The 27,046-nt window shown below is 38.0% G+C and overlaps 2 protein-coding genes across 3 annotated transcripts; both read left to right on the top strand.

The window, feature by feature from the left end:
- Positions 1-2,407: 2,407 nt before the first annotated feature.
- Positions 2,408-13,827, top strand: xpc (xeroderma pigmentosum, complementation group C). Of its 2 annotated transcripts, XM_079638191.1 has the most exons (15): positions 2,408-2,509; positions 2,605-2,752; positions 3,600-3,833; positions 3,987-4,095; positions 4,260-4,344; positions 5,955-6,112; positions 7,687-7,807; positions 8,283-8,375; positions 8,462-9,214; positions 10,284-10,444; positions 11,358-11,439; positions 11,533-11,664; positions 11,774-11,943; positions 12,980-13,073; positions 13,240-13,827. In XM_079638191.1, the coding sequence occupies exons 2-15, from the start codon at positions 2,656-2,658 to the stop codon at positions 13,552-13,554; spliced, it is 2,604 nt and encodes an 867-aa protein (XP_079494317.1). In that variant the 5' UTR covers positions 2,408-2,509; positions 2,605-2,655; the 3' UTR covers positions 13,555-13,827. The 2 variants fall into 2 exon arrangements, with proteins under 2 accessions (XP_079494317.1, XP_079494316.1); XM_079638190.1 differs by having other exon boundaries at positions 2,440-2,752.
- Positions 13,828-15,175: 1,348 nt separating this feature from the next.
- Positions 15,176-26,898, top strand: arih2 (ariadne homolog 2). The gene is made up of 15 exons (XM_079637879.1): positions 15,176-15,384; positions 17,555-17,976; positions 18,084-18,151; positions 19,890-19,962; positions 20,413-20,554; positions 20,663-20,784; positions 21,529-21,638; positions 21,754-21,871; positions 21,974-22,024; positions 23,667-23,688; positions 23,784-23,935; positions 25,008-25,151; positions 25,838-25,906; positions 26,007-26,114; positions 26,216-26,898. The coding sequence occupies exons 2-15, from the start codon at positions 17,752-17,754 to the stop codon at positions 26,285-26,287; spliced, it is 1,476 nt and encodes a 491-aa protein (XP_079494005.1). The 5' UTR covers positions 15,176-15,384; positions 17,555-17,751; the 3' UTR covers positions 26,288-26,898.
- Positions 26,899-27,046: the final 148 nt, after the last annotated feature.

Below are 27,046 nucleotides of genomic sequence, written 5' to 3'. Positions count from 1 at the left end.
TAGGCTACTGTCTTCTATTAAATACGACCAATTCCATATTTCATTATGGTCTAGTAGCCTTCATATTCCGATGCTGTAATCTATTAAATTGGTCTCTTCTCTAATTACTCCTTTGGAATTAGTCATTATCCATAGGCTACTATTCCATTGTCAATTGCAATTGAAACCTGAGGAGCTGTGGCCAACTATTCTTTTCCAACTAGTATTTCAACTAATGATTGTAGGCTACATATTCTAGTTTTAATAGTTTTACCTATATTCATTATATTCTTGTAGCCTAGTTATTTTTTTAGTTAATATAGCCTTAGCCTACTATCCCTATATATTCTAGTTTTTCAAGAACCTAATACACCATTAGTAGCCTATTACCTGTAAGACAATAGTGTCTATTCCAATTATTACTAGTAGCATTTTAGTCTTAGTAATGTTTTATTAATTAGGCTACATGTAAAGTCAATTAGTTTTAGTAATAATATTTAATTAGGAAAAATTAATTGTAAAAGTAGGGTAAAAAAAATAGATCATGAATAACTGTTAACTTATCCTACCAGTATGTAGTGAACAGAAATGTTGCAAGGATGTCACACGGACGTTTCCAGTCGTTTCATCATCATGTGTTGGTCATCCTAATGTCATGTATGACGGGTGGTGATTTGCGCTGCTAGTTTTTACGCACCGAACTGTAAGTCAGCCGCTGGAGAACATAGCTCGACCTTCACCACGATGTGTAGTTTTGCTTAACCTGCCTTGTATTAAATCTATTTTACAAGTTTTTTTTTAATGCAGAGACTCTCGTCGGTTTGTAGCCTACTACTCCTGTTGCGCGTGCACGGATGGAGAGAAAATACTCGCTTGCGCTTTCACGTTTTTACTCTCAGACACCGCAATGGCTGGACAACAGGTGCATGTGCCGGAGATCCGTGTTATAAAAATGTGTCTACTGATGCCATCGACCTTAAAATGCATCGGTTTTGCTACAGTAAGGGGAATGTGAATTTTAGGCTATTCACAAAAAAGGCGGTTTCTTCTCACACTTTGGCGTTGACATTTTAGCTCCAGCGGGTAAAATCTAGCGCTATTTTTTTTTTTTTAAGTTTAGGGATATGACGTTATTTTTGTCAATGTTGTATCGCAAAGATTGTCCTCTAATGGTCACAACGGTAGTGGTGACGACTATTGCAGTGCGATTAAAGAGCACGGCCAACTTGTAATACCGGACATGTCCACTGGATGTCGCTCTACACCACAAAACTAAGGAATCACGTTTTCTGTGTGCTGGCATAAAGATTAGATGGAATTATTGTGTGTAAATGTTTGAAAGAGATCTCTCTCGTTGCTCTTTGCCCCGTATGGCTTTTTATTCCTATCTGAGAGTGCTCAGGACTCATATAGGGATGGAAGCCATGCAGGGCTGGGGGACTGTGTCGTCATAGAGACTTGGTGCCAAACACCACTCTTTCTATGCCAATCATGTGACACACATACACCTGTCCTGGCATCGGTCCCGGCACAGATGCCCGTTGAGTCTGGCTGGCTGCAGGGAGAATATCTGATTCTGCCCTGCCAATCAAGTACACAGACGGTTCTCTGAAGTCTCTTTCTCACACACACACACACACACACACACACACACACACACACACACACACACACACACACACACACACACACACACACACACACACAGAGGCTGGACATCTGCTGCCAAGTGATGCTAAAACAGCTGTTCATTTGCATCAGGTACACACACACACACACACACACACAGACACACACAGTCAGGCCCAAATGTTAATGAACTTGACTGAATGAGGTTAATGTCCTATATAATACAAACTGCAGCAATTTTGAATATAATTGCATACCATACACTTCTTGTCTGTTCTATGGCAAGCTAATATCACACCGCATCATAAATATGATCATCTCTGCCTACCTGTGTTTAACAGCACTCATTAATTAGTGTTTATCACAGCTCAAATGTTCCCAAGCTTAATGGAAAACCTTCAAGTAATAAAAGCATAACTGTAGCCTACAATTGTCTGTGTGTTCATTTGATCTATAAAACATAAAATGGGATTGTGTTAAAAACTAGTGGTTTAATGTCGTCAGGACCATATACATCCTCATTATCAAGCTAGATATGTATGCTATGATGATTAAAAGGATAGTTCACCCCATAATGAAAATCCCTCAAGCTGTGGAAAAAAGTCAATGGGGTCCATCAACTGCTTGGTTACCGACATTCTTCAAGATATCTTCTTTTGTGTTCAGCAGAAGAAAGAAATTCACAGAGGTTTGGAACAACTTGAGGGTGAGTAAATGATGACACAACCTTCATTTTTGGGTGAACTACCCTTTAACACCTTGATAACAATAAAGGATGTCTGTGCAACATCCCCTCCTAGCGTTTAAATCACCACATTGCAATTATACAACGTAAGTAGAGGCGGATGTGACGTAAATTCGGATCTCCTGCAAGCAATGCATGCTTTCGGTGTTATGAAAGGTGGGAAAGGGATTGTGTTGGGTAACAGTGGTCTTCAGGTTACATTACACAAGACGTTGACGTGTAATGCAAGTCTATCACTCTTTCTCTGAAAGCATCAGAGTTAATTTGTCCTGAAACAGTCCGCGATCTCACAGAAACGACAAATGGCAAAGAGAAAAGAGACACAGCAGAAAACGGACACAAAGAAACCGAAGCAGATTGCAAAGAAAAAACCGGCATCCAAAACCCAAAAAAACAAAGGTATCTACGCTCCATAAAAATGTAGTTTGTTTCTCTGATGCTCAAACTTAGAATAATATGAATATGAACAGTAATAGTTTGAATTTAGTGCACGGTTGATGCAGACAGCTGCAGTATGCAGGTGTGCAGACACTCTCGCTCGACTTCTCTTGCGGTGCTTGTTTTTAACGGATGCATTTTAAATGAAGCCCTTCTTCTTGTCAGTTCATTGAATGAATGTCACCAAATAAATGAGTGTGGGCGTGTCCAGCGTACACATTTGGGATCATGTGTGTTTTGGGTGCTTTAGGGTCAATTTTAAAGGGAAAGTTCATCCAAAAATAAAAATTCTGTCATAATTTACTCACCCTTATGTTGTTCCAAACATGTATGAGATCTTTCTTCTTTTTAACCCAAAAGAAGATATTTTAAAGAATGTTGGTAACCAGACAGTTGACTTGGATAGTATTTTTTTTCCCTACAATGGAAGTCAGTGGCTACCATCAACTGTTTGATTACCAACATTCTTTAAAATATCTTTGTTTGTGTTCAACAGAACAAAGAAACTCATACAGGGTTGGAACAACTTGAGGTTGAGTGATGACCGAATTTTCATTTTTGGGTGGAGTAGGCCTATCCCTTTAATACTCTGACCCAGGGATCTTCAGACATTTTTATTTAGACAGTATTTAGAATTCTGTATAAAACAACAACAACAATTTTGACTAAAATACACATTTAAGTAATAAAATGGAGACTGAAATGTCAATCAAGTGTGTCCAGCATTGACTGATGAGGAAATAAATGTTTCCTGCTCTCTCGTATATCTTTGTTCTGCTGTCATCCATGTCCTGCTTGTCTGTTTCAGAAAATGGTATTGTGGACAAAAACAACCGCAAAAACTCCAGGGTGACGTCCCGTGTGTCCAAAAAGGTCAAAGATGCCTCTGACGAGAGGACAAGCAAGTATTTCCAGGACAGCAAAGTTAAAACTGAAGAGCCAGAGGACATGAGTGACAACAGTGAGGAGATGAGCCCATCAAAACAAGTGAAAGAAGAAGAGGAAGAGAGTGAAGATGAGGAGGACTGGGAGGAAGTGGAAGGTATATAGTCTCATTTTGTGAATTAATGATATTTGTTTTAGACTGTATATGTTTATTCTTTTCAATATCATTAAGTAAGTGTTCTAAGTAGGCATGTTTTTCAGCACTCATACACACTGATGTTACCCTGTTTTGAACTGTGTGTTTTCGCAGAGATGGCAGAACCGCTGGGTCCTATGGACTCGACAGACCTAGCAGAACTGTCAAAACCTGTGGAGATTGAGATCGAGACTCCAGACATGGCTCGCAAGAGGCAGAGGAAGTGAGTGTGTGTGTGAGAGAGAGAGAGAGATAATAAGTGGCAGATTGCTAAGTGATGAAATTCTTTAGTGTGTTAAATGTCCACAAGATAGTTGCAATCAAAAGGAGCTGTGATGGTCAGAAAGATTAAAAGGAAAATCGTAACACCATGACAACTGTTTCCAGGGAGAAAAGGAAAGCAGAGTTTGAAACTTATCTGCGTCGAACGATGAAACGATTTAACAAGGAGCTGCTGGTGGATACCCACAAGGTATGTGTGTTTATGTCTGTTTTTGTCTTTTTTTCAACTAAACATACACACACTAACATTTTGAAAGCCTTGAGGCCCCGATATACTCACAGCAAAGTTATTTTTTGTTCTTCGTTTACGTTTTGGGGTAAAAAGAAGTTCAAAATACGTGAGCAGTCGTAATACTGTTAGCGAACATCCAACGCCACCCTTTAAATTAATGTGTTAAAATGTGCTGCACGTTTCCCTTTCAATAACAAAATAAACACAACAAAAATGACAAAAAGCATGAAAGCATCTGATCATAGGCGATGTGGATGTTTGCACAAGCTCTCCAATTCGGCACTCCAGTAAAATCAAGCCAAGTTTATTTATATACCCTTTTATACAATAGATTGTTCAAAAGGAAGCATCTTTACAGTATTAAACATGAAAAACAGTGTCAGTGTTTCAGTTAGAAATACAACTTAATTTTCTATTTTAAACTAATCGGCTCTCCAGTGTGTTCATGTTTTTACTTGCGGATGTCTAACCTCGGCGAACTGAACAGAAGAAATGAACTGGAGAAGATTTCCATGTGAAAGAAGGTGGAGCCTCAGAACACACCTACCTATTACATAATTGCCACGGACCAGTGGTAGTTCAATGGTGTTTACCAGCCAGAACGACTTTTCTGAAAAGTTCTCTTTGGCAAACTGTTTCAAACTCACGAAACGAGAACAAAACAAACTTCTTTTTGGGCTGATGTTGTTCGAAATGACATCACACCAGTTCGCTTTAAGTATATCGGGCCCTTTATGCTTATCAAGGCCATCATTTATTTCAAAGAAATCAGTAAAATAGTAATATTGTGAAAACAAAGATAATTGTTTTCTGTTTTAATATATATTTTAAAATGTAATCTATTCCTGTGATGGCAAAGCTGAATCAGCCACTCCTCTAGTCTTCATTGTCACATGATCGTTCAGAAGTATTCATTTCTTTCAGAAAAAAACGTTCTGATCCCACTTTTTTGAATAATATAATTAGGGCTGTCAAGCAATTACATTTTTTTATCTAATTAATCTAAAATTAATTGCACATCAAATTTGGCTGAGAAATTACACCTAAAAGATAATTTTAAGTCATTATTGTGATAAATGAGAAAAGCATGAAATAGACATTACAAAAAGTCGTTTTTAGAAATAACTTTGAATCAACATGCATTCTTAAGCTACAACAGCCATGATTTTTTTCAGAAACTTCATTTGAATTGGTATTTAGATGTATTTTACAGACCAAAACAGTTTGAAAAAGCTGATTTTTTTTTTCAAGCAGTTTCGTGCTTGTGATTGATCAATATTCAGAAACAGGTGCAGTCTCCATCATGTTCATCACCAATCAACTATGTGAACTGTAAGATGAACTACGTCTGGGGAGGGGGCGGGTGCATTAAATGCATTAAATTTATTATTATTTTTCCAAAAGTAATTAATTTAATTAACGTGTTAAATTGACAGCCCTATATATAACACATCATGTTTATAGCAATAATATGTTGTAATGTATAATATGAACTTTTTCATAACTTTTTTTACTTACTTGAATTGTACTGGTATATGATTTGATTTCTTTTTTACTCTGTTTAACAGGTTCATTTGCTTTGCTTATTGGCTGGCGGTTTGTTTCGAAACAGACTCGTCTGTGAGCCTGACCTGTTGGCTATTGCCTTGTCAATACTGCCTGCCCACTTTACCACAGTTGCTATAAAACGCATAAACACTGGCTTCCTGGAGGGGCTTCTCAAATGGTAAGCCTGATTTGCCTTCTTGGGGGAGTATTACACTTGGTCACTTAAAGGCATGTTCCACCCCAAAATTAAAATATCATCATTTACTCGCCCTCATTTAACTCCAAACTTGTTTGACTTTCTTTCTTTTGTTCAACATAAAAGAAAATATTTGAGAAATGTCTCCGAAGTAGAATATCATACAGGTTTAGAGCTATATGAGTGTGAGTAAAAGATGACAGAATTTTCCTTTTTGGGTTGGACAATCCATTTAATGCGTCTTAGTGCCTGTTTACACCTGGGCACTTGATTGGATAGCTATCCAATCATGAAAAGACGAGATGTAGCGGTAAATACCCTCCAAAACGCTTTTGAGACTGATATAAATCTGATCACTCAAACTGCTAGAGGTGGTTTGAGATACATTCCAGGTGAAACTGGACATGTGCTAATGCATCTGGTTGTTGAAGCCACATATGTAAATTTTCCGCCTCCCAAAATGTTAAAAAATAAACGCGTAAGAGCGCTATAGGCTATATATGACATGTTATAGCCAGATATGACAGCACTACCGCAACACGCATCACCGCAGACAAGTAGCTGATTATCTCTTCAGCAAGCCAATGTGCAAACTGCTGCAAATGAAACCAAAAGTAAGTTGCAGAAGCTTAACACATACGGTAATCATCTTCATTAAAAGTAGTGAGACTAAAGGATCTTATGCCGCTCTCTCCTGTTGCGGTCTTTGATCTTGAAATTAGCTGATGATTAGTCTCAGCCTCAGACGTCACGCCCACGGAACGTTGGCTAAACGTCTGATGCATATGGTACACTTAACTGGAAACCCTTCAGGAATGTCGAAGTCGTCATCTGATTGGTTGAATTTTATCCGATTTCCGGGGGGCGCGAGTGTCGCGTTTATTTTCGGTCCGCCGGGAAACAATGCGCAGACGTGTGATTGCGGAAGAAAAACTGTTGTGTTTACATGAGTGACAATGAGCATTTATCAAGATCAGCTAAACGTAGGATTCTCAAAAGTATGCAAGGTTCACGGCATAGACTCTTCAAGAGATGTCCAGGAGTTTTGTTTGAGGCACTTAGTGGAGACTTGTTGCACACCGGTCTGTTGTTGTGGGGACATTTCCACGCCCCGAAACGTGACGCTGAACGAAACTAACTGTAATTGGTTGTTTGACATGTCGGTCAAACGGCCTTATGGGCGGGCCTTGGCCAAAGAAAGCTGCTATGAATTCCAGACCTTCAGCCGTCAGTCTGAAGGTCTGGCTACGCGAGACTAGCTGATGATAGACAAAATGCTACTCATATCTTTTGGCCTATGTGGCCAAGTGTAAATGGAACCCTTTTTAACAAACATAGCTATCCCAACAATAAAAACCTATGAAGTAACCAGGTGTACACAGGCCCTTAAATAATCCGATTGCACTGATTTGATATACACAATTAACATTTAGCCACGAAAATGTGCCTCTGCAAAATACAAATTTGATCAAGTATTCCTGTGCTATATTTGGATTGATAATCTCTTATTGTGTTTTGTAAATTAATCATTTTTGTGGTGTTACCCCCCCTACCAGGTTTCAAGTGACGTTCACATTAAACCCCGCCTTACCTGAGGAGAATGGAGTGGAGTTGAGGACTGTGCTGGAAAAACGAATTGGCTGTTTATCAGCGAGGGACCATGAGGAGATGACCTATGTGAGAGAGATATTGCTTTCCTTGACCTCATAGTGGATGAATTATGCATAAATCATGTATATAAGTAATGTAACTTAATGTAACCTTAATTAGATACAAGCTACATTACTGTTCAAAAGTTTGGGGTTGGTTAGAATTTTTAAATGTTTTTGAAAGAAGTCTGTTATGCTTAACAAGGCTGCAGTTAATTGATCAAAAACATATTACAATTTAAAATAACAGTTGTCTATTTTAATTTATTTTAAGATATAATTTAATCCTGTGATGGCAGTCACATTATCTTTCAGAAATAATTCTAATATGCTGATTTGATGCTCAAGAAAATTATTATCAATGTTGAAAACAGGTGTGCTGCTATATATTTTTGCTGAATAAAAGTTTTAAATCCTTTCAAAAAAATCTTGCTGACCTTTGAGTGGTAGTGTATTGATGTTTATCTGAGTTTGGTTCTGACCTGTGATGTCACTTTCTGCAGCTGTTCTTATTGGTCCTGCGGTCATTGCGACTCTTCTGCCGCTTGGTGCTGTCTTTGCAACCTCTTCCTCTGAAGCCACCACCTGCTACCAAGGTGATTTTTTTGGATTCTCACTGTTTCTTTTGCTTGTGAAAATTCTTTGTTTTTTAATGAACTGAATTTTTTTTTCTTGCTTTAAGAACAAGAACACACCTACCAAGAGCTCTCCAGAGAAAGATCAATCAGAGGAACCCTCCCCAAAGCCTAAGATATCCCCTGGCTCCAAACGCCCATCATCAGCGACTGCTGCAGTAAAACAGGAAAGAGGCGGAAAGAAAAAGAAAAAGGAAGGAGGACCGAAAGAGGCAGCAGGGGGCCTGAAACCCAAAAACAGCAGAAGAAGAAGTGTAGCTTCAAAAGTGTCATACAAAGAAGCCAGCAGCGAGGAGGAGGAACAGAGTGAAGAGGAGTTTCAGCCAACCAATGAGGATGACAGTGAAGACTCCGACGGGACCATGAAAGTATGCAGAAAGCCAAAGCTGAAAGGAAAAGGTGGGGCTCCTCGGAGGTCGAGCGAGGTCAAACAGGAGGAGAGAAGTGAAGAGGAGGAGGAGGAGGAGAAAGAGCAAAAGAAACAAAGACGTAAAAGAAAAGAGGGAAAAGGGGTGGATGAGTGGTTGGAGGTTTATTTGGAAAGTACCGGGAGGTGGGTGTGTGTTGATGTGGATCAAGGAGTTGGCCAACCGCAGCTCTGCTCCGATCAGGCGACTCAACCGATCACTTATGTGGTGGGCGTGGATGACGAGGGCTACCTGAAAGATCTTAGCAGCAGGTATGACCCCACGTGGCTGACATCATCACGGCGACGGCGCGTCGACTCCGAATGGTGGGAAGAAACTATGGAGCTTTACAAGTCTCCAGATGCTGAACGAGGACAGAAGGAGGATCAGGAGGTACGTTTGCACTCTCATTTACACATGTGATCAAAAGCTTTTATTTTATTTTATCAATAGTCTTATTCAGTTAGGACTCATTAAATTGATCAAAAGTAAAGACAATTATAATGTTACAAAAGATTTTTATTGCAAATAAATGCTGCTCTTTTGAACTTTCTAATTATCAAAAAATCCTGAAAAATGTATCAGTTTCCGAAAAAAAAAAGAAAAAAATTAAGCAGCACAACTGTTTTCAACGGATAATAATAAGATATGTTTCTTGAGCAGCAAATCAGCATATTAGAATGATTTTGAAAAATTTGACACTGAAGACTAGAGTGATGATGCTGAAAATTCAGCTTTACCATCAATAAATTATATTTTAAAATACTATATACTCAAATAGAAAATATTTCATAATATTACTGTTTTACTGTATTTTTGATCAAATAAATGCAGCCTTGGTGAGCATAAGAGACTTCTTCAAAATCTTCACACACTAATGGCGCTTTTCCACTGCACAGTACCAGCTCGCCTTGGCTCGCCTCGCCTCGACTCGACTCGCCTCTGTTTGGTTTTCCACTGTGTAAAAGTTGTACCAGTACCTGCTTCCAGGTACTTTTTTTCGTATCACCTCCGGCGAGGTTCTAAGCGAGCTGAGGCGATACTAAAACGTGACGTGACACACGGGTGACTGCTGATTGGTCAGAGAGAATCGTCACTATTCACTGCGCCATCATTGCACGCGCCAGACGGAGTATCCTGTATAACCCCGGCATTTTTAAATAGTTTTGCCAGAGATTGCGTGATATACCCATTACTAATATTATGTAAAACAGCATACACTCGATTTCCTCCATTGTCCTGTGTGTGTGGGTAGCGGGTGTGTGTCGCGTCGCTATGACGACCACCAGGTACTAATGTGGAAGTACTATGCAATGGAAAACGGAGCGAAACGCGAGCCGAGCCGAGCCGAGCTGAGACGAGCTGAGTCGAGTCGAGCTGGTACTGGTAATGGAAAAGCGCCATAACTTGCCTACATCACATGTGACGTGCATTAAGATTTACCTGTGCTCCTCATCATCAGATGCAGGCTAAGATACTGAACAAGCCGTTGCCAACATCCATCGCAGAATATAAAAACCATCCACTGTATGCGCTTAAGAGGCACCTGCTTAAATACGAGGCCCTCTACCCCTTTACAGCCGCTGTTCTGGGGTACTGCAGAGGAGAACCAGTTTATTCACGGTAAACCACATATATTTTGTGTACTACAAGTGAATGTAGGTATCACAACATTGTAATGTATGATATGAAAGATGGATGAATATTCCTTTTGTAAATCTGCTTTAGAACAAGGCATACTGTTTGAATTATGAAAAACATTTTGATGTTATGACCAATAACCAGTATTATTAACCATAGATATTAAACCAAATATCTTTTTAAACCAAAGATATTAACCTGATATTAAACCAAAGACTTTAGATATACAAATTCCCTCCATTCATATTGCTTATGAATGGAGGGAAATGCAACGCGCAGTATGGCTGAATAAGTCTCGCCTTGAAAATGATTTAAATTGGTAAAGTCATTGCATCACTGCAGCTGCTGTTCGAAGCTCTGGTTGGCTGTTCGAAGCTCTGGTTGGCTGGTCAAGCCTGTAAAAAAACTCTTAACAATAGAATAAGAACAACATCTATGGGACTGTTTATGCCAGATTTTGTTGCTGATTTGAAATATGTTATTTAAATGCGAGTTCGACAAGCAGTTTTTGAGATTTCAGGATTTCCCCATTCAAGTAGATATTTTTATTTGTTTTATTTATTATTCATTTTTATTTTTCATTTTACATTTTAATATTTTCAGTTATCATGTACATTTTAGTTTTAGTATTTTATCATTTTTAGTTTGTTTTTCATCTGATATTTATTTTCCATGTTCTTTCAGCTTTATTTTATTGACAAAACTATCTTTAATAGTTTTAGTTATCAACAACACTTTAAGTGAGCATTAGATGATGCAAAGGTGATCTTAAAGGTGATTATAAAATACATTTTATTTCCATTTTTGTGGACTTATTTAGATAGTTTCCCACATCTGAGACACTAGAACAAATAGAAATGCTGGCCATTTGTTAATGGTGTTTATTTATTTTCAGAGACTGTGTGCAGACGCTCCATTCTAGAGATACCTGGTTGAAAGAAGCAAGAACAGTTAGACTAGGAGAAGAGCCATACAAGGTCTGTTTTGATCATGAGTTTTTTCATGCGTATTTAACCTCTGTACAATAAATATGCCATGACTTGTTTTTAATATTAAGTGCTGTCTGTCAGATGGTGGTTGGTTTTTCCAATCGTTCTCGTAAGGCCAGGATGATGGCCGAGCAGAAAGGTGTCAAAGATCTGCCTCTTTTTGGAGTCTGGCAAACTGAAGAGTACCAGCCTCCGATCGCCGTTGATGGCAAAGTGAGTTTGACTTATTTCATTTTTTAAAATAAGATTTAAGAACACAATTGCATGAGATATACTGATCTGTTCTTTTGCTGGAGTTCTAATCTGAATTTGTGTGTTTCAGGTACCACGTAATGAGTTCGGGAATGTGTACATGTTTAAGTCGTGCATGTTACCAGTAGGATGTGTTCACGTGCATTTGCCAAATCTACACAGAGTGGCTCGAAAACTGAACATAGACTGTGCTACAGCAGTGACGGGTTTTGATTACCATTGTGGATTTGCACATGCAGTGTAAGTTTGTGTGTTTTTATGTGTTTAACATGTCCTAACCAGGTGCAATACGATAAAAGCGATGCATGTTTTGTCCTATCCAGCCACAACTGTGTGACAGGACATGTGGACATTTTGTCACTTGCTTGGTTTCTGTTTATGCAGATTCACACTGTGTAGCCCCACCCACTGTGAAATGTGATAGGTCAAAACTCATGCATCACATTACAATTCGCCTACTTAAGCTATACCTTAAAAATATGTACTCTTTTTGTAAAGAAACAGTACAAACTTGTAAAATGTGTAGCAGAAGAGTAGGCAAGTTTTGGGACATACTACCACATCATCATTATTACATCTTTTTTGTTGTAAAAGTTGTGTTGTTACGTACAGGATGCACATTGTAAAATGGCCCATCAATCTTCTAGTCACACTCACAGTTAAGGTCTTCATATATACATGTCACATTTCAGTTTATTTGATTTACACTACAAAAGAGTGGAGAAGGTATAATGTAACTTTATAGGCCAACCGGCAGCTAGCATCACACTGGTTCCCTCAACAAAAAACCCAATGGATTTTTCAATAGGCTTTTGGATTATCGCAAAAAACAAGATCTGTGATCAACACAATTTTATGAGACTGTCCATCAAGATAATTTAACTTCTATGAATTTTGAAGCCTGAATACAGTCGCCAGAACGCCTTTTTCAAGAAGCATAACGGCTTAAAAAAATCACGAGTGGGGTAATATTGATGTATTTTATGTCGTAGAATAAAATGTGAAAGTATCTTAAGCGTGTGTTCACCACAGACCTTATTTAACCAAAAACCCATTCAAAAAACCTTCGGGATGATGGAACAGGAAGTGCTAAAATGCTAACTCATACCTGCACCACTCACGAACGAATGCACGTTCTTGTTGCATTCACTTCATACATGGTATAAGAATATAATGTGTATCAATTTCTGTCTGGGTGAAACATGTACGGTAATGCATATAAATGTATGCATGTTTTCTGTACAATCTGTAATTTGACTGGATTAATGTGTTTCAGGAACGATGGCTATATTGTCTGTGAAGAACACCAAGAAATCCTGAAAGCAGCCTGGGAAAATGAGCAAGATATCCAGCAGAAGAAAGATCAAGAGGTGTGTTGATTTCTTGGTCTTTTTTAGGTGTTATAAAAAAATTGTCAACTTCACCCAACATCTAAAAAAAAATGTGGCTAGGATTCAGAAATAGTTCTGATTTTAATGTAAAGAATGTGTGTTTTGTAAATATTATATTGACATCACTGTTCGAATCTTTTAACAGAAACGTGAGAAGCGTGTAGTGGCTAACTGGACTCTGCTGGTCAAAGGCCTGTTGATAAAAGAGAGGCTGAAGCGTCGCTATGGGCAACAGGGGCTCGCATCGAGGACGGAGCTTATGCAAGGGAAAGAAGGCTTGGCTGAAGGACTGTCCTCCGATGAGGAGGAAGAGGGCAGGGATCAGAAAGCTCCTCCCTCTCTGGCTAGTTCATGGCCGCAGAACAGGCTAGAGGAACAAGAGGAAAAGATTGTACGGCGTGTATCTAAACGAGAGAAACGCGGGGAGCAGAAAAATCTCTTCCCTTTTGAAAAAGTGTAACTAAATCTGCCCTTTCTTACTTTTCTTGTCTTCCTTTTAAATGTTTTTTCCATTTAAAACCATATATTATCTCTAACTGTGAGCCACTCTCAATTACTCTCCACAATCTTTTTATTATCACAGTAAGGTGCATATGCAAGGGATTTTAAAGATGTCAAGCATTTATGTCATCATTTCAGACTCTACATTTCTTTTTCTATCAGAATACATATTTTTTATAGAATATGCTGTTGAAAAACAAAACCATGCAAATAAACAGTTTGTTGCAGCTTTTTGTGTCTGTGGATGAGTTCTGAACAGGTCTGGGCATTGAGTAGACGAGTCTTTCACTCTGATTTGAATGTGTACAGAATAGTACTTTTGCCTGATAATTGGGAAAACAAATATCATTTGGAAGTATCTTTCCAAACGGTTACAGTTAATTATATAATTAATATTTTAGCGGCACATTATTTACCATTTTTAAATGAATCTTTCAGACTAATTTAGTGGATACTATTGAATATACATAATATTATTAAAGATGTCTTGAAATCACAGGACTTTTCTTTCCTGTGTTGCTGTATTTTCAATTGAAACAGGAAGTTTGACTGAATTCAGAATAGCACAATACCATATCACTTGATTTCTGCAATATCTTTAAATGGCAGACATAGTCTGAGTATAATGGTAGTATGCTATTTGAATTCAGTCAGATTTCCTGTTTCAATAGGAAATACAGCAAAACAAAAGAAAAGTCCTGTGATTTCAAGACGTCTTTATGAACCATGCCCAACTATCTCTATTGCCACAAAAGAGTATCAAGCATATCCCGTCATTTCCAATGTATGTTAAATTCATTAGATATTACATATTATTTGGTAGTAAATGTAAAGTGTTGCCTTTTTGTTCTCTGTGCTGAGATGAGATGTGTATTTTGTGAATGTTTGCAACTGCTTTTAATCACTTAATTAGATTAAATTACGATTCTCAGTACTGGCAGGAAATGACTGAGGTGCCCTTGAGCAAGGCACCTAACCTCAGATCTCTCCCCGGGAGCCGCAGTGAATGGCTGCCCACTGATCCGGGTGTGTGTGTCCACACTTTGCAGTGTGTGTGTGTGTCTCTTCACTACTCACTGCTCCTAATGTGTGTGTACTAACTTGGATGGGTTAAATGCAGAGGACAAATTCCGAGTATGGATTACCATACTTGGCCTTCACTTCATGTCACTTCAAAATTAAATTGTGCTGTCTGCTACATAGGGACTACTAAACAGACATGTTAAACTTCATTTTAAAGTGGAAAATACTGAAAAGTTGTACACAGATTGCAAGTGTGGGTACTGGGACAGACCCCTTGACCACTAAATATAAATTAATTTTGAGAACCATACGTACAATAGATAACACACGTTATCTACATATTTTTATTGATTTTTTTATTTTAGCGTTAATGTTAAAGCAGCTAGATCTTAAAGCATGTGCTTTTAATGAGGGCGCTTTTCTGTTTGCCTTTGCACTTACAAGCACGTTGCACATTATAAATCAGGTTTCTTGTTTTGTTGACCTACATTTGCATTAGCGCACGCGTGTGTGTTTGACTTCCAGTATGTATGTCAGTTTTGAGTATGTGAGCTCGTGGCCCCTCCCCAGTTACAGGCACAGGAGTCTGCTCAGTGCTCACTGTGGAAAACAGCCTCACTTGAACACGGAAGTGACGCCGCTCTAGAATCCCCCCGTACTTCCGATCTTCAGCTCTGCTGAGACTCATCTAAGCGAACGGATCGGCTCTCTGTCCCAATATCTCTCTTCAGCCAGCGTCGAGTGTCGACCCAACACGGTCCGGCAGGTGAGTAAAGTCAGTATGTTGGGTACGACGGGGGGCTTTAAACGATCAGAGCAGCGGCTTTTTCGAGCGAACAAAAATGGCCTTGTTTACATACGAATCCCCGAGCTGGAGTGCGCGCTAGCGGATGATTGTGAATAAAGCATTTAAAACGATATTAAACGATCTGTGCATTCGCTTAAACAAGTTTAATTTGACTATATGCACTTCAAACTGCGGGATATGTGTATCGAAACTGTAAATATTAAGAAGGATAAAGCTGGATAAAGGAGTCTGCGCATCGATCGCGCTGCTGTGCAGTGCTGATCTAGAGTAGCAACAGCTGGTGCGGCCCGATTCATATGGAGTAAACAAAGCAGAAACCGTACTGTCCGTACCGTGAGTTTGCAGTATTTGCTCACCCCCACCCGACACCTACGCACTTAAACCATGATCCCTAACCCAGCTGAGTGTGATATTATGCGTGCCACCCAGCGCCGCACGCTATTTATAGTCCCGGGTGGAATGTGAGGGATAGACGGTGCCCGCGCGTGTGGGACCGGGCCAGGTCGTCTCATGACTGTGGGGTTCCAACCAATCCGGTACCGGTCCGGACAGCTGCAGCCGCTCACCGACCCAGTGCTCACGTTGAGTCGAATGTGCAGTGATTGTTTATTCAGTTGGAATCGGTGACAGTCATCACATTAACAGGCGCGCGCACACGCAGAGCTCTGATCTCTGTGATCAGCAGACGCGCGGGCACGCGGCCTGCCCTGCTCCTGCTGCTGTCCGGTTGGACTGTGTCAGTGCACCGTGTAATCCGTTAAAACGAAGCACTAAGCCGCTCTGCATGTGAGTTTATGATTGTCTTACGTTTAAAGAGATTCTTGGTGACCGTTAATACGGAGACAAACATCTACATCAACCTTCAGATAGTTTCCAAGGTGTGTTGATTGTAAATAATGGAACAGCTCCTTGACCAGTGGTTCAAGCTTAGCGAGTGTCATTGAAATTGAGTTCACTTGCAAGGCCACTTTTACCATTTAAATTATCTCTTGGAAGTAACTACCAATCCAAGTTTGGATACAACTACCCACTCATTATTATAGAGTGCAAAAAAAAAAAAGAAACCCATTCATTTAGAATGAAAACTAAAACCTTTAAAGACATGCGTACTACAAGCTTTTTAATCGATAGTACATGCTTTTGTTGAAGCTGTTAGTGTGCATTATTTAAACTTATTTTTTTTTTTATAATTGTTAAACCTTGGAATTCCTGCTGACAAACTTACCCATGATTCTGCAGAGAAATATCCAGCAATCAGATTCAATCACGACAAGCACCAAAAGAACAAAATATGAAATCATTAAATCAGGATTGTTATATTTATGTATATTATTGTTTAATTTGATTGTCATTTGCATTGCTTCATGGGACTGCAGTTCTTTTCCTCATTAAAGCGTTACACAGTCTCACATTTGTCTTTTTGTCCGATTTATTGCTTCAAAAAAAGTTTAAAAACATGTTATTCACCTTGTAACTGGTTGGTTTGGTTCGGTTCATGACTTATAATTCTAATGAAGGCTTTAAATATCCCTATTGGAAAAATACATCTTGTTCCCAGGCTGCTGAGAGGGCGGCTCAGTGGAATACTTGATTCTGATTAGTTGATTGCTGGATTGAATATCAATTATACTTATAAATATTTAACAAGTAAACAAGCTTTTAAAATAACTCTAATCAATATTTCATGTATTTACGCAGTTGTACAATTATATTATTATCGCACAGATAATGTCCAGTCAGATGGTCATTATAGCAAAACAAATGCCCAAAATACCAGGATTTGGATTGGAGATTGAGTTCAGTGTTCCTGGATGCTTTCTTCTCACTTAATGAAATCATTTAAACTCAAATCAATATTTCATGTCACGTCCATTCATTTATTTATGTAGCTGTGTATTAAATGGGGAAAGATACAGTCAACCGATCATTTTCACAAAATAAATACCTTTAGGACAATGGCAGACTGTCTGAATAAAAAAAAAAAAGTAAAATATAAAAATAATAGTTTTGTATATAAATTTATAGAATCGTTGACCATTTAAGCATAAGCTTTTAGACACTATAAGATTGTGATACATTTTATATAAATGATAGTTACCAAATAATGTGTTTTTGTTCTCTCTTTCAGTATTTTTTTCTCTGTCTGAGCTCATCCCTCTCTCCAGTTCCTCATGAGTGACGGGGAGTGTGATTTCTTTTGCTTTTTTCGGTGCTGCTAAAAGCCACAGGCCCCCCTGGGATTGGTGGTGCAGAGAGGAGCAGCTCAGTAGCTGCTGATTAGTGGAGAGCAGCTGTCAGTCAGGGAAAGGTCAGGCCCAGAGGGCTATGTCTGTGGATATGAGTAGCCAAGCCTCAGACAGTAACGAGGAATTCGAAGATGATGAAGACATCGTAGAGGGCGACATCCCTGATTATTATGATGACCTTGATGACGACGTGGCGGTAGAAGAACCGTTCGACCCGGAAAAGTACCAGTTCAATTGCTTGACATACAGAGATAGTCAAAAGGTACTAACTGAGGAAGTCAGCAATGTAGCCAGTGCCCTGAAGGTGAGTGACAATGTTTAGTAGGATTAGTGTTGTGACTGACAATATTTAGCTGTATATTTATATCTTCCCAAACTATAAATAAAGACTCTCCCTTTCTCTTCCTTTAGGTGTCACCAGCTGTAGCCAAACTGGTCCTTGTACATTTTCACTGGCAAGTGACTCAAATACTCGAAAGGTAATTAAGTACAGCAAAGCATGCACACACAAATATGCACACTTGGGTAATTGACATGAAAAGTTAAACAGGGGTGGTATTCTATACTTCATCTAAAAAATTATTTTTTTCTATTGTTTTTTTCTAATCCTTGCTATTTCATGACATCTTAGAGACTACACTATCATTCAAATCTTTGGGGGGAGTAAGAGTTGTTTTTTTTTTGTTTTTGTTTTTTTTTAAGAAGAAGAAGAAATGGTACACTTTATTTTACAGTGTCCTTGTTACATGTACAGTACTTACCATAGTAATAACAGTAAATATTCACATTTACATGCAACTAAACATAATCGTACCCTAACCCTATAGTAAATACTAGAGTTGAGCCGGATACTCGGCTGAAACGAGTATCCGGTACGGATAAAGCACTTTTGCCGAGTACGAGTATTATACGAGTAATACGAGTCAATATCTGTGCTCGGATTGAATAAAAATCCTCATTGGGTAGCTGTCTGCGTTCTGTGATAGGCTAGTCACAGCACCCCTCCCCTACACATACAGATTTATTGTGTTGCTGTGTCCCGCTCACACACAAAACACTGAGAAGAGAACAGCTCTCTCTGTCTCTCCTTCAGTCACTCAGGTTCGCGGGTCTTTTCCGTTAACGTTTAGGGTTTCTTCAGCTTCAGGTTTGTTTTTTACTTCGGTTTGTAGTACTTACTTATTAACAAGTAGAGTTCTGGTAAACATGTGGTTTGTTCAGACGTGGTGCTTGGTAGAATGCGACTTGTGTTGTGTCTCTGCCTGTTGGAGATTTTAAAAAAAAAAATGTATCGTCAGCTGGCTCTAACCAGTTTTTTTTTACTTCACACAAAGTGTCTGACACTTTCTTGCTGTTTTTCATAAAAATAAATAAAGGAAGTAGTGGTATAAAACTAATTACAAATTAATTAGCTAGCTACACACACACACTCTCTCTCTCTCCCTCTCTCTGCCGGTCAACTAAAGGTAGTTGTTAAATCCCGTCCACTTCCGGGTTAGGTTAGTAGAAATACAGATAATTCATATGGTTAACCAATACAGATAATGCTGTACTCGCTCATCCCTAGTAAATACATGTTGTTAATTAATATTACTCCGTACTTAAATATATAATTTACACTGTAACAACCATACCTTAAAATAGTGTAACTGAAGAAATTAATACTTTTAATCAGCAAAGACGCATTGAAATTGAAAAATGACAGTAAAGGCATTTGTTACAAATGGTTTCTATTTTAAATAAATGCTGTTTTTTTTTTTACTTTCTATTTATCAAATGATCCTGTTAAAATGTATCAGCATATTAAAATTATTTCTGAATAATCATGTGACACTGGAGTAATGATGCTAAAAATTCAGCTTTACCATCACAGGAATAAATTGCCTTTTAAAATATTAAAACAGAAAACAATTATTTCAAACTGTAATATTTTACTATATTACTGTTTTTACAGTATTTTTGATTAAATAAATGCCGCCTTGGTGAGCATATGGGACTTAAAAGCGTTACAAAAAAATCTTACAATCCCCAAACTTTTGAATAGTATTTTGTATGTAATGTCACCGCATGACTAGGTGAACAGGAAAAAGACGTAATTTAAAATGGTGAAAATGCAGCTTAATACTTCTAAAATAATCACTACATTCAAATATTTTTTATCCTGAAATCCTGATGTTGAAAATAAAGTCTGTCTCAATATTTTTCTTGTGTTTGAAGGTATAAGTCCAACTCTTCGCAGTTGCTCTGTGATGCCCACACCCAGCCCACAAGCACCTGCAGATCTCTCACTGTGAGTTCCCATAATGTGTGTCTTTACTCATGACAACTGCCATTTAAAGCTCTTTTTTACATTGTTAACCTATGATCAAATCGTTTTGGGGGGTTTCTTTCAAGACCCCTTTAAACTTGAGTTCCAAGACACTCTAAACTTTAAAATGCAATGTTGAGGCGTTTTAAAAATGTGCAACTTGAAACCTGTTCTTTGTCAAATTGCAGATTGAATCGAGTATGGTGTGTGTGTACGCGCAGTGTACAGTCAAAAGTTTTTTTTTTTTTTAAGTGATAATGACCAGTTGACTGTACTTTATCCCGTTTCTTACAAGGCTTGCCAAATCAAAAATGGACATGAAATATCGATTCAAGTTGAATTAATTTTATTATATTTTTGTCTGGGACAAAAGTTGATTATACTGTTTTCAATCTTAGAAGTACTTCCTTCTCTTGACATGTCTGTTTTCAGGCTGGGACGTCACTGCAGTGTGGGGTGTGTCTGCAGCTGGTCCGGAGAGACTCTCTCCTCTCTCTACCCTGTCAGCACTCCTTCTGCAAGGCATGCTGGGAGCAGCATTGCACTGTACTTGTCAAAGATGGTGTGGGCGTAGGTGAGTATACACGTGCACATACACACATTGAGCACAGTGTGCAGTATGTATTGCTGATTAGAGCGATCTGGTTATCTGATCTCCTCTCTGGATTGTGTTTGTCTATAGAGATCTCTTGCATGGCGCAGGAATGCTCTCTTCGCATACCAGAGGATTTTGTTCTTCCTCTGCTGCCCAGCGAGGAACTGAAAGATAAATACAGACGCTACCTCTTCAGGGACTACGTGGAGGTGTGTGTCAGTCTAGGGGTGCACTGAATGTGTCTGTACCATATCTGTTATCTGCCAGTTTTAGAGATTATTTTCATATAACAATGTTCATGCTAATTTCGCTATTATATCTAGATTACTTTGCTTACATCTAACAGTTGGTTTTAAAACATTATATTATATTATAGAATTATCATACACTACCAGTCAATAGGTTCTTGTTTTTAAAGATTATTACTTTTATTCAGCAAGGATAAATTAAATTGATCAAAGACTGAAAGTAAAACTTTTACATTGTTCCATTTTCAAATAAATGCTGGTCTTTTGAACTTCATCAAAGAATCACGATTTCCATAAAAATATATTAATAAATGTATCTTGAGCACCAAATACGCATATTAGAATGATTTCTGAAGGATCATGTGACTGAAGACTGGCGTAATGATGCTGGAAACAACATGTTTTTACTTTATTTTTGATCAAATAAATTCAGCCTTGGTTGAGCATTTTCAAAGACTTTTTTCAAAAACATTAAAAAAATATTACAGATCTCAAACTTTTGAACGGTAGTGTGTATTAAATTTATAATATTATAATGTAAAAACATTTAATTTAGTTGTATTTATTTTATTTTTATATTTGCCATTTATAGTGGTTATTAGCCATAAAATGAAAATAATTTTCACAGAATTTTGATCACATCTCCAGTTGTATCACATTCTAGGAAGTCACTGATCACAAACTCATGTTTGTTTGTGTCTGCAGAGTCATTTCCAGCTGCAGTTGTGTCCTGGTGCCGACTGTCCGATAGTTATACAGGTGCAGGAACCTCGAGCTCGTAGAGTCCAATGCAGCCGCTGCCAAGAAATCTTCTGGTATTACACACCATTACACTTGCACACACTCCTCAATTCCTAGCATAATACATGTGATGTGAAAGAGTGCACGTGATTGCATGTGTGTTTGGACTGACTGTCCGTCTGGCTTCAGTTTTAAGTGCAGACAGATGTATCACGCCCCCACAGACTGTGCTATCATCCGCAAATGGCTGACGAAATGTGCAGATGACTCTGAGACGGCCAACTACATCAGTGCACACACTAAAGACGTAAGAAAGCACGCACAGATACATGTCAAATGAAGTATGTACTTTCGATAGTTAAGTTATAATTAATATCCTTTTATCCTAATGTTTGGATTTTGTCCACAGTGCCCTAAGTGCAATATCTGCATTGAGAAGAATGGAGGCTGCAACCACATGGTGAATAGTATATTCATTCTTTTCCATTACCTGCACACTTTGTAGTGCACTCAGAGTACTATTTTATTCGTTTCTCAACTTCATTAGATGTTTTTTTTTTTTTTGAAAGAGGTCTCTTATGCTCACCAAGGCTGCATTTATTTGATAAAATACAGTAAAAAACAGAAATATTGTGAAATATTATTACCATTTAAATAGTGATATAGTAATATATTTAAAGTCAGCATGAAATAGAATTGTAATAGTCTTTTCTTTCCTACTGTAATTTATATCCCTGTGAAACAGCTTCTCGAACAAGGGGGGGGGGGGGAAGTAGGGAGGTACTTGATTTTTCAGGAATTGATTGGATCGTTGGATGGTTGTGGTTTGCTATTGCTGTGATGTCATGTGAGTGACAGGTTGTCCCGTCCTCGCACCAGTAAACACTTTATCAGAGAAGAGCTGTTGTTACAAGAGGGAGGGGAAGTTATTTTGATTAAAGATTAGGAGGGCAGATCCATAAAATAAAAAATATATGCTTGGATGAATTATTTATAATAAATACTGCAATATTCCTCGAAAAATAAGAATTGTCCTTTTGGATTTCCTGGTGCAGCATAGGTTTTGTTTATGTGAAAACATGGCGGAAGGCAGTGAGAAGTTTTACAGCGTTATTACGACAACGAGTGCGTTAGTTTGATCTAATAGAGGAACCGAAGACTGCGCCCGAATCGTTCCTTTGCAAGAAGGACGTTTTTGCTGTTTTGCCGACCGGACACAGCAAGAGTCTAATCTACCAGTTAGCTCCGCTGGTAGCTAAGCGTATGCGGCTTAGACTGTGTATTGTTGTGATTGGTTGTAGTGTTATCCAATTGCGTGCAGTGAGATTTTCAAATGCATGCTTGGTGCTGCCCCTCGAGCTGGCCGATTTTCATTAGTCGACGCCGGACCGTTAATCTTTCAGATTTAGGTCTGGATTTCCAGGCAAGCGGTTACCAGGGAAACATCTCAATTTCTGCTGTGAGAGTGGATTTACATTTTGATTCAGCCTGTCTGCCCTTTTTGTTTAGACCAATGTAACAATCTGACCTAATTTATATGCAGTTTTATGAAAAATAAGCTAACGTGCATTCCAAAAATCTCAACAATTCGAATGAGGTATTTTGAATTATTCATGGAGCAGATAAACTGCCTATAATCATATAATCACTATAACCTATATAAAATAATGTATCATTTGATCCCTTTTCTTAAAAATAAGAATAAGAAATAAATAATTACATTTAAATGCTGAAATGTGTACTTCAGTGTTATATGATCCTTTAGAAATCAATCTGATTTGATGCCCAAGAAACATTTCTAAGTATTATCAATGTTGAAAACAGTTGTGTGGCTCAATATTTTTGTAGAAACTGCAATCCATTTTTTGGACTTCGTTGATGAATAGAAGGTTCAAGAAATATATTTTATATAATTTTTTAGTAATAATGTAAAAGTCTTTGCCATCGCTTATTTAATTTAATGCATCCTTGCTGAACAAAATTATTAATTTCTTTTTTTAAAAACTTACTGACACCAAACTTTTGAACAGCAGTGTATGTTTAGACTGAGAATGGTGATACAATGGGCATGTTTTTTTACTTATCTCTCTTTCTCTTTCCAGCAATGCTCAAAGTGTAAACATGGTATGTTTTTTCCCAGTGATTTTTAGTTACTTGAAATCCTTTTTTGAGTAGTAAAGAGATCTTGATTATAATTTCATTGTTTTGGCTGTGTGTAGATTTCTGCTGGATGTGTCTGGGTGATTGGAAGACTCATGGGAGTGAGTACTACGAGTGCAGTCGCTACAAAGAGAACCCAGACATAGTGAATCAGAGCCAGCAGGCCCAGGCCAGAGAGGCCCTCAAGAAATACCTGTTCTACTTTGAGAGGGTAAGACAAAAATGATAAATTTCTTTGGGGAGAAAAAGAAAAAAGATGGAACAAGGGCCACACTCATATGTGACCCTGGATCACAAAACCAGTCACAAGTCGCATGGGTATATTTGATGCAATAGCCACAAAACATTGAATGGGTCAAAATTATCAATTTTTCTTTCATACCAAAAATACTAATGATATTAAGTAAAGATCATATTCCATGAAGATATTTTGTACATTTCCAACCATAAATGTATAAAACATTTATTTTTGTGAGTGAATGCAGCACAATCGCGAACATAAATGGACAACTTTAAAGGCGATTTTCCCAATATTTCAGTTTATTTGAACCCTCAGATTCCAGATTTACAAATAGTTGTATCTCGGCCAAATATAATTGTATCCAAACAAACCAATAAAAAGCTTATTTGTTCAGCTTTCAGATGATGTATAAATCTCAGTAAAAAAAAAAAGACCCATGTGGCTTGTTTTGTGGTCCAGGGTCTACACATATAGTGTAGACATGCTAAACATTATATTTGTTCCAAAACCTAGCAAGCTCTTCAGTAGTGATCCTGACACAAAAGGTTGTTCCAAAAAGTAGGCAGCAACATTATAGTTTACTCTTTACAGAAAGGTATCAATAAAATGTTCTAATTCTAAATCTTATTTGAAATGAACTCGTTTACCCAATGTGTGCTAGTATCGTGCTGTTAGCTTAGCAACACGCTAACAGCAAACCCTGTTGAAAGAAATTACGAGTCAAGTCCATTTCTGTGGTGCACATATAGTTCCTGCCTATATAGTGTTCTGTTTCAAAAAGAAAGCTGCCTGTGAGGGAAACAAGAGAGCTCACTAGATTTTGGAACTGAGCTATTATATCATTGTATTTATATCAGTGCTGTCAAATCGATTAATCTCATCTAACAAAAGTTAGGTTATGTTTATATATTGTGTGTGTATATATATATACACACACTAATTTGCTGCAGAAAGCAATATTTCTTCGTAACTGTATTGACAGTTAATTGCTTCCAATGTTTATATGCAAACATTAATCCTTGCATTGTCTGTGTGTGTTCAGTGGGAGAACCACAATAAGAGCATGCAGCTGGAGGCACAGACATACCAGCGGATCCAGGAGAAGATTCAGGAGCGAGTCATGAATAACCTGGGTACCTGGATCGACTGGCAGTACCTGCAGAATGCTGCCAAGCTACTGGCCAAGGTACAGGCTGAATCCAGCTGTATTCCACACCAGGGCTCCATGCTTTGGGTGGGGGTGGGGGGAATCTCATTGCTATCTTTCGGAGTAAAATTGCGATTTAAAGTGCCATTTAAAAAAAAAAAAGCTTCAGGTTTGCTGAGCTTGTTACTTTACTAACTATAAAATATATTTGGATATTATTATTATTAGTAAATAAAAATATTAAACAAAATAGTTATATTTCAATATTTAAAGGACAAGTTCGGTATTTTACACTTAAAGCCCTGTTTTCAGATCGTATCTGATGAAATAGAACGGTTAAGATTACATGACGGAATAAACCTAAAATTCTCGGGACAGGAGCATGTCTCCAAATTTTAATCTTAACCGTTCTATTTCATCAGATACGATCTGTAAACAGGGCTTTAAGTGTAAAATACCGAACTTGTCCTTTAATATAAATTGAGTTAATATAAGTTATTGAGTTATACATTTAATTTATAACAAGTTTGGTTGGCACATGTTGCTTTCCCAAATGCCCGTTATAAGTGAACTGAACACAGATCATGAGCTGCTCACATGTAAAAGAACACACCGTCGCTCTTCACTTTAAAAGATTCCGTGCATATATTAATTTAATTAAATCTTAGCCTTTGCGATTTTGATAAGTGTTTCCACACACTCACACTGTCTTTGTTTTCTCTTAGTGTCGTTATACACTGCAGTACACCTATCCTTATGCCTACTACATGGAGTCTGGACACCTCAAAAAACTGGTAAGCAACTGTGTTAAATGTGTGAATCTCTCATTGAAGATCAAAGATCTCTTTCAGATCTGTCGTTGGTAATGGGAAATTTCATTTTTATTTCCTGTAGTTTGAGTATCAGCAGGCTCAGCTGGAGGCGGAGATCGAGAACCTGTCATGGAAAGTGGAGAGAGCAGACAGTTATGAGAGAGGAGAGCCGAGTGCTAATGATAGAGGGGTGAGAGATGGAACAAAGACTGGAGGAAGTTGTGAACAGGAACTAAAAAATAAAAGCACAAGTTCATCTCTTCTTTTTTTCCTCTCTCTCTCTCTCTGCAGGATCTGGAGAATCAGATGCACATTGCTGAGCAGAAGAGACGGACGCTGCTGAAGGATTTCCACGACACCTGAACATCCGTCCAGAGAGTCCACGTCAAGTTCGCTCTTCTCTCAACTGTCTTGCCCTCTTCTCTCCAAAGATACCCCTCCACTTTTTTTGTCAAAACTACACTGCATCTCAAAATATTTTGTCCATCTCTGTTTTTCTCATTTATAGCATCTCTTTTCAAAGCTGTATTTTTACCCTTTTTGTTTATTTTTTCCTTCATCAGTGCCCCTGTTTTGTTTTGTTTTGCTTTGTAATCTTTACTTGGCTGCAGGGTTTGAGAATAGCACGATTGTATCCTAGCATTTGCATACACAAACATTGCATTCTCACATCCCCACGTCAGCTGACATTACACACACGACACATGCGCACCCACACACACTCAAAACACTCCACTGAAACGGTCTAACTCTTCTTTTCCTCCTCCATTGCTCCTGCCATAACTTCTGCCCTCTATACTTCTCTCTCTTGCTTTCTTGTGTTTTTTTTTCTTTGAAAATGGCTGTTGATAGTTAGATCATTTAAAAAAAATCTGAAAATTTAAAAAAATCTGAAAAACAAATGATGCTGTAATTTTCAACGGTTGTACATTAATACAGAAATAGAGTTACTGAGAGAAAGTTTTTAAACCAGACAGTGACTCTTGTGTTTTCTTGTGTACACACACTTTTAAAAATGTATTTGCGCAACACTTCAGTTTTGGAAAAAACAAAAAAATTCTACCAAGGGTACATTTATTTGATTAAAAAACAGTAAAAAGTGTAATATTGTGATAGTATCAC

The sequence above is a fragment of the Phoxinus phoxinus genome, assembly GCF_949152265.1.
Source record: "Phoxinus phoxinus genome assembly, chromosome: 15".
NCBI lineage: Eukaryota > Metazoa > Chordata > Actinopteri > Cypriniformes > Leuciscidae > Phoxinus > Phoxinus phoxinus.
This window is presented reverse-complemented; position numbering and strand designations above follow the sequence as displayed.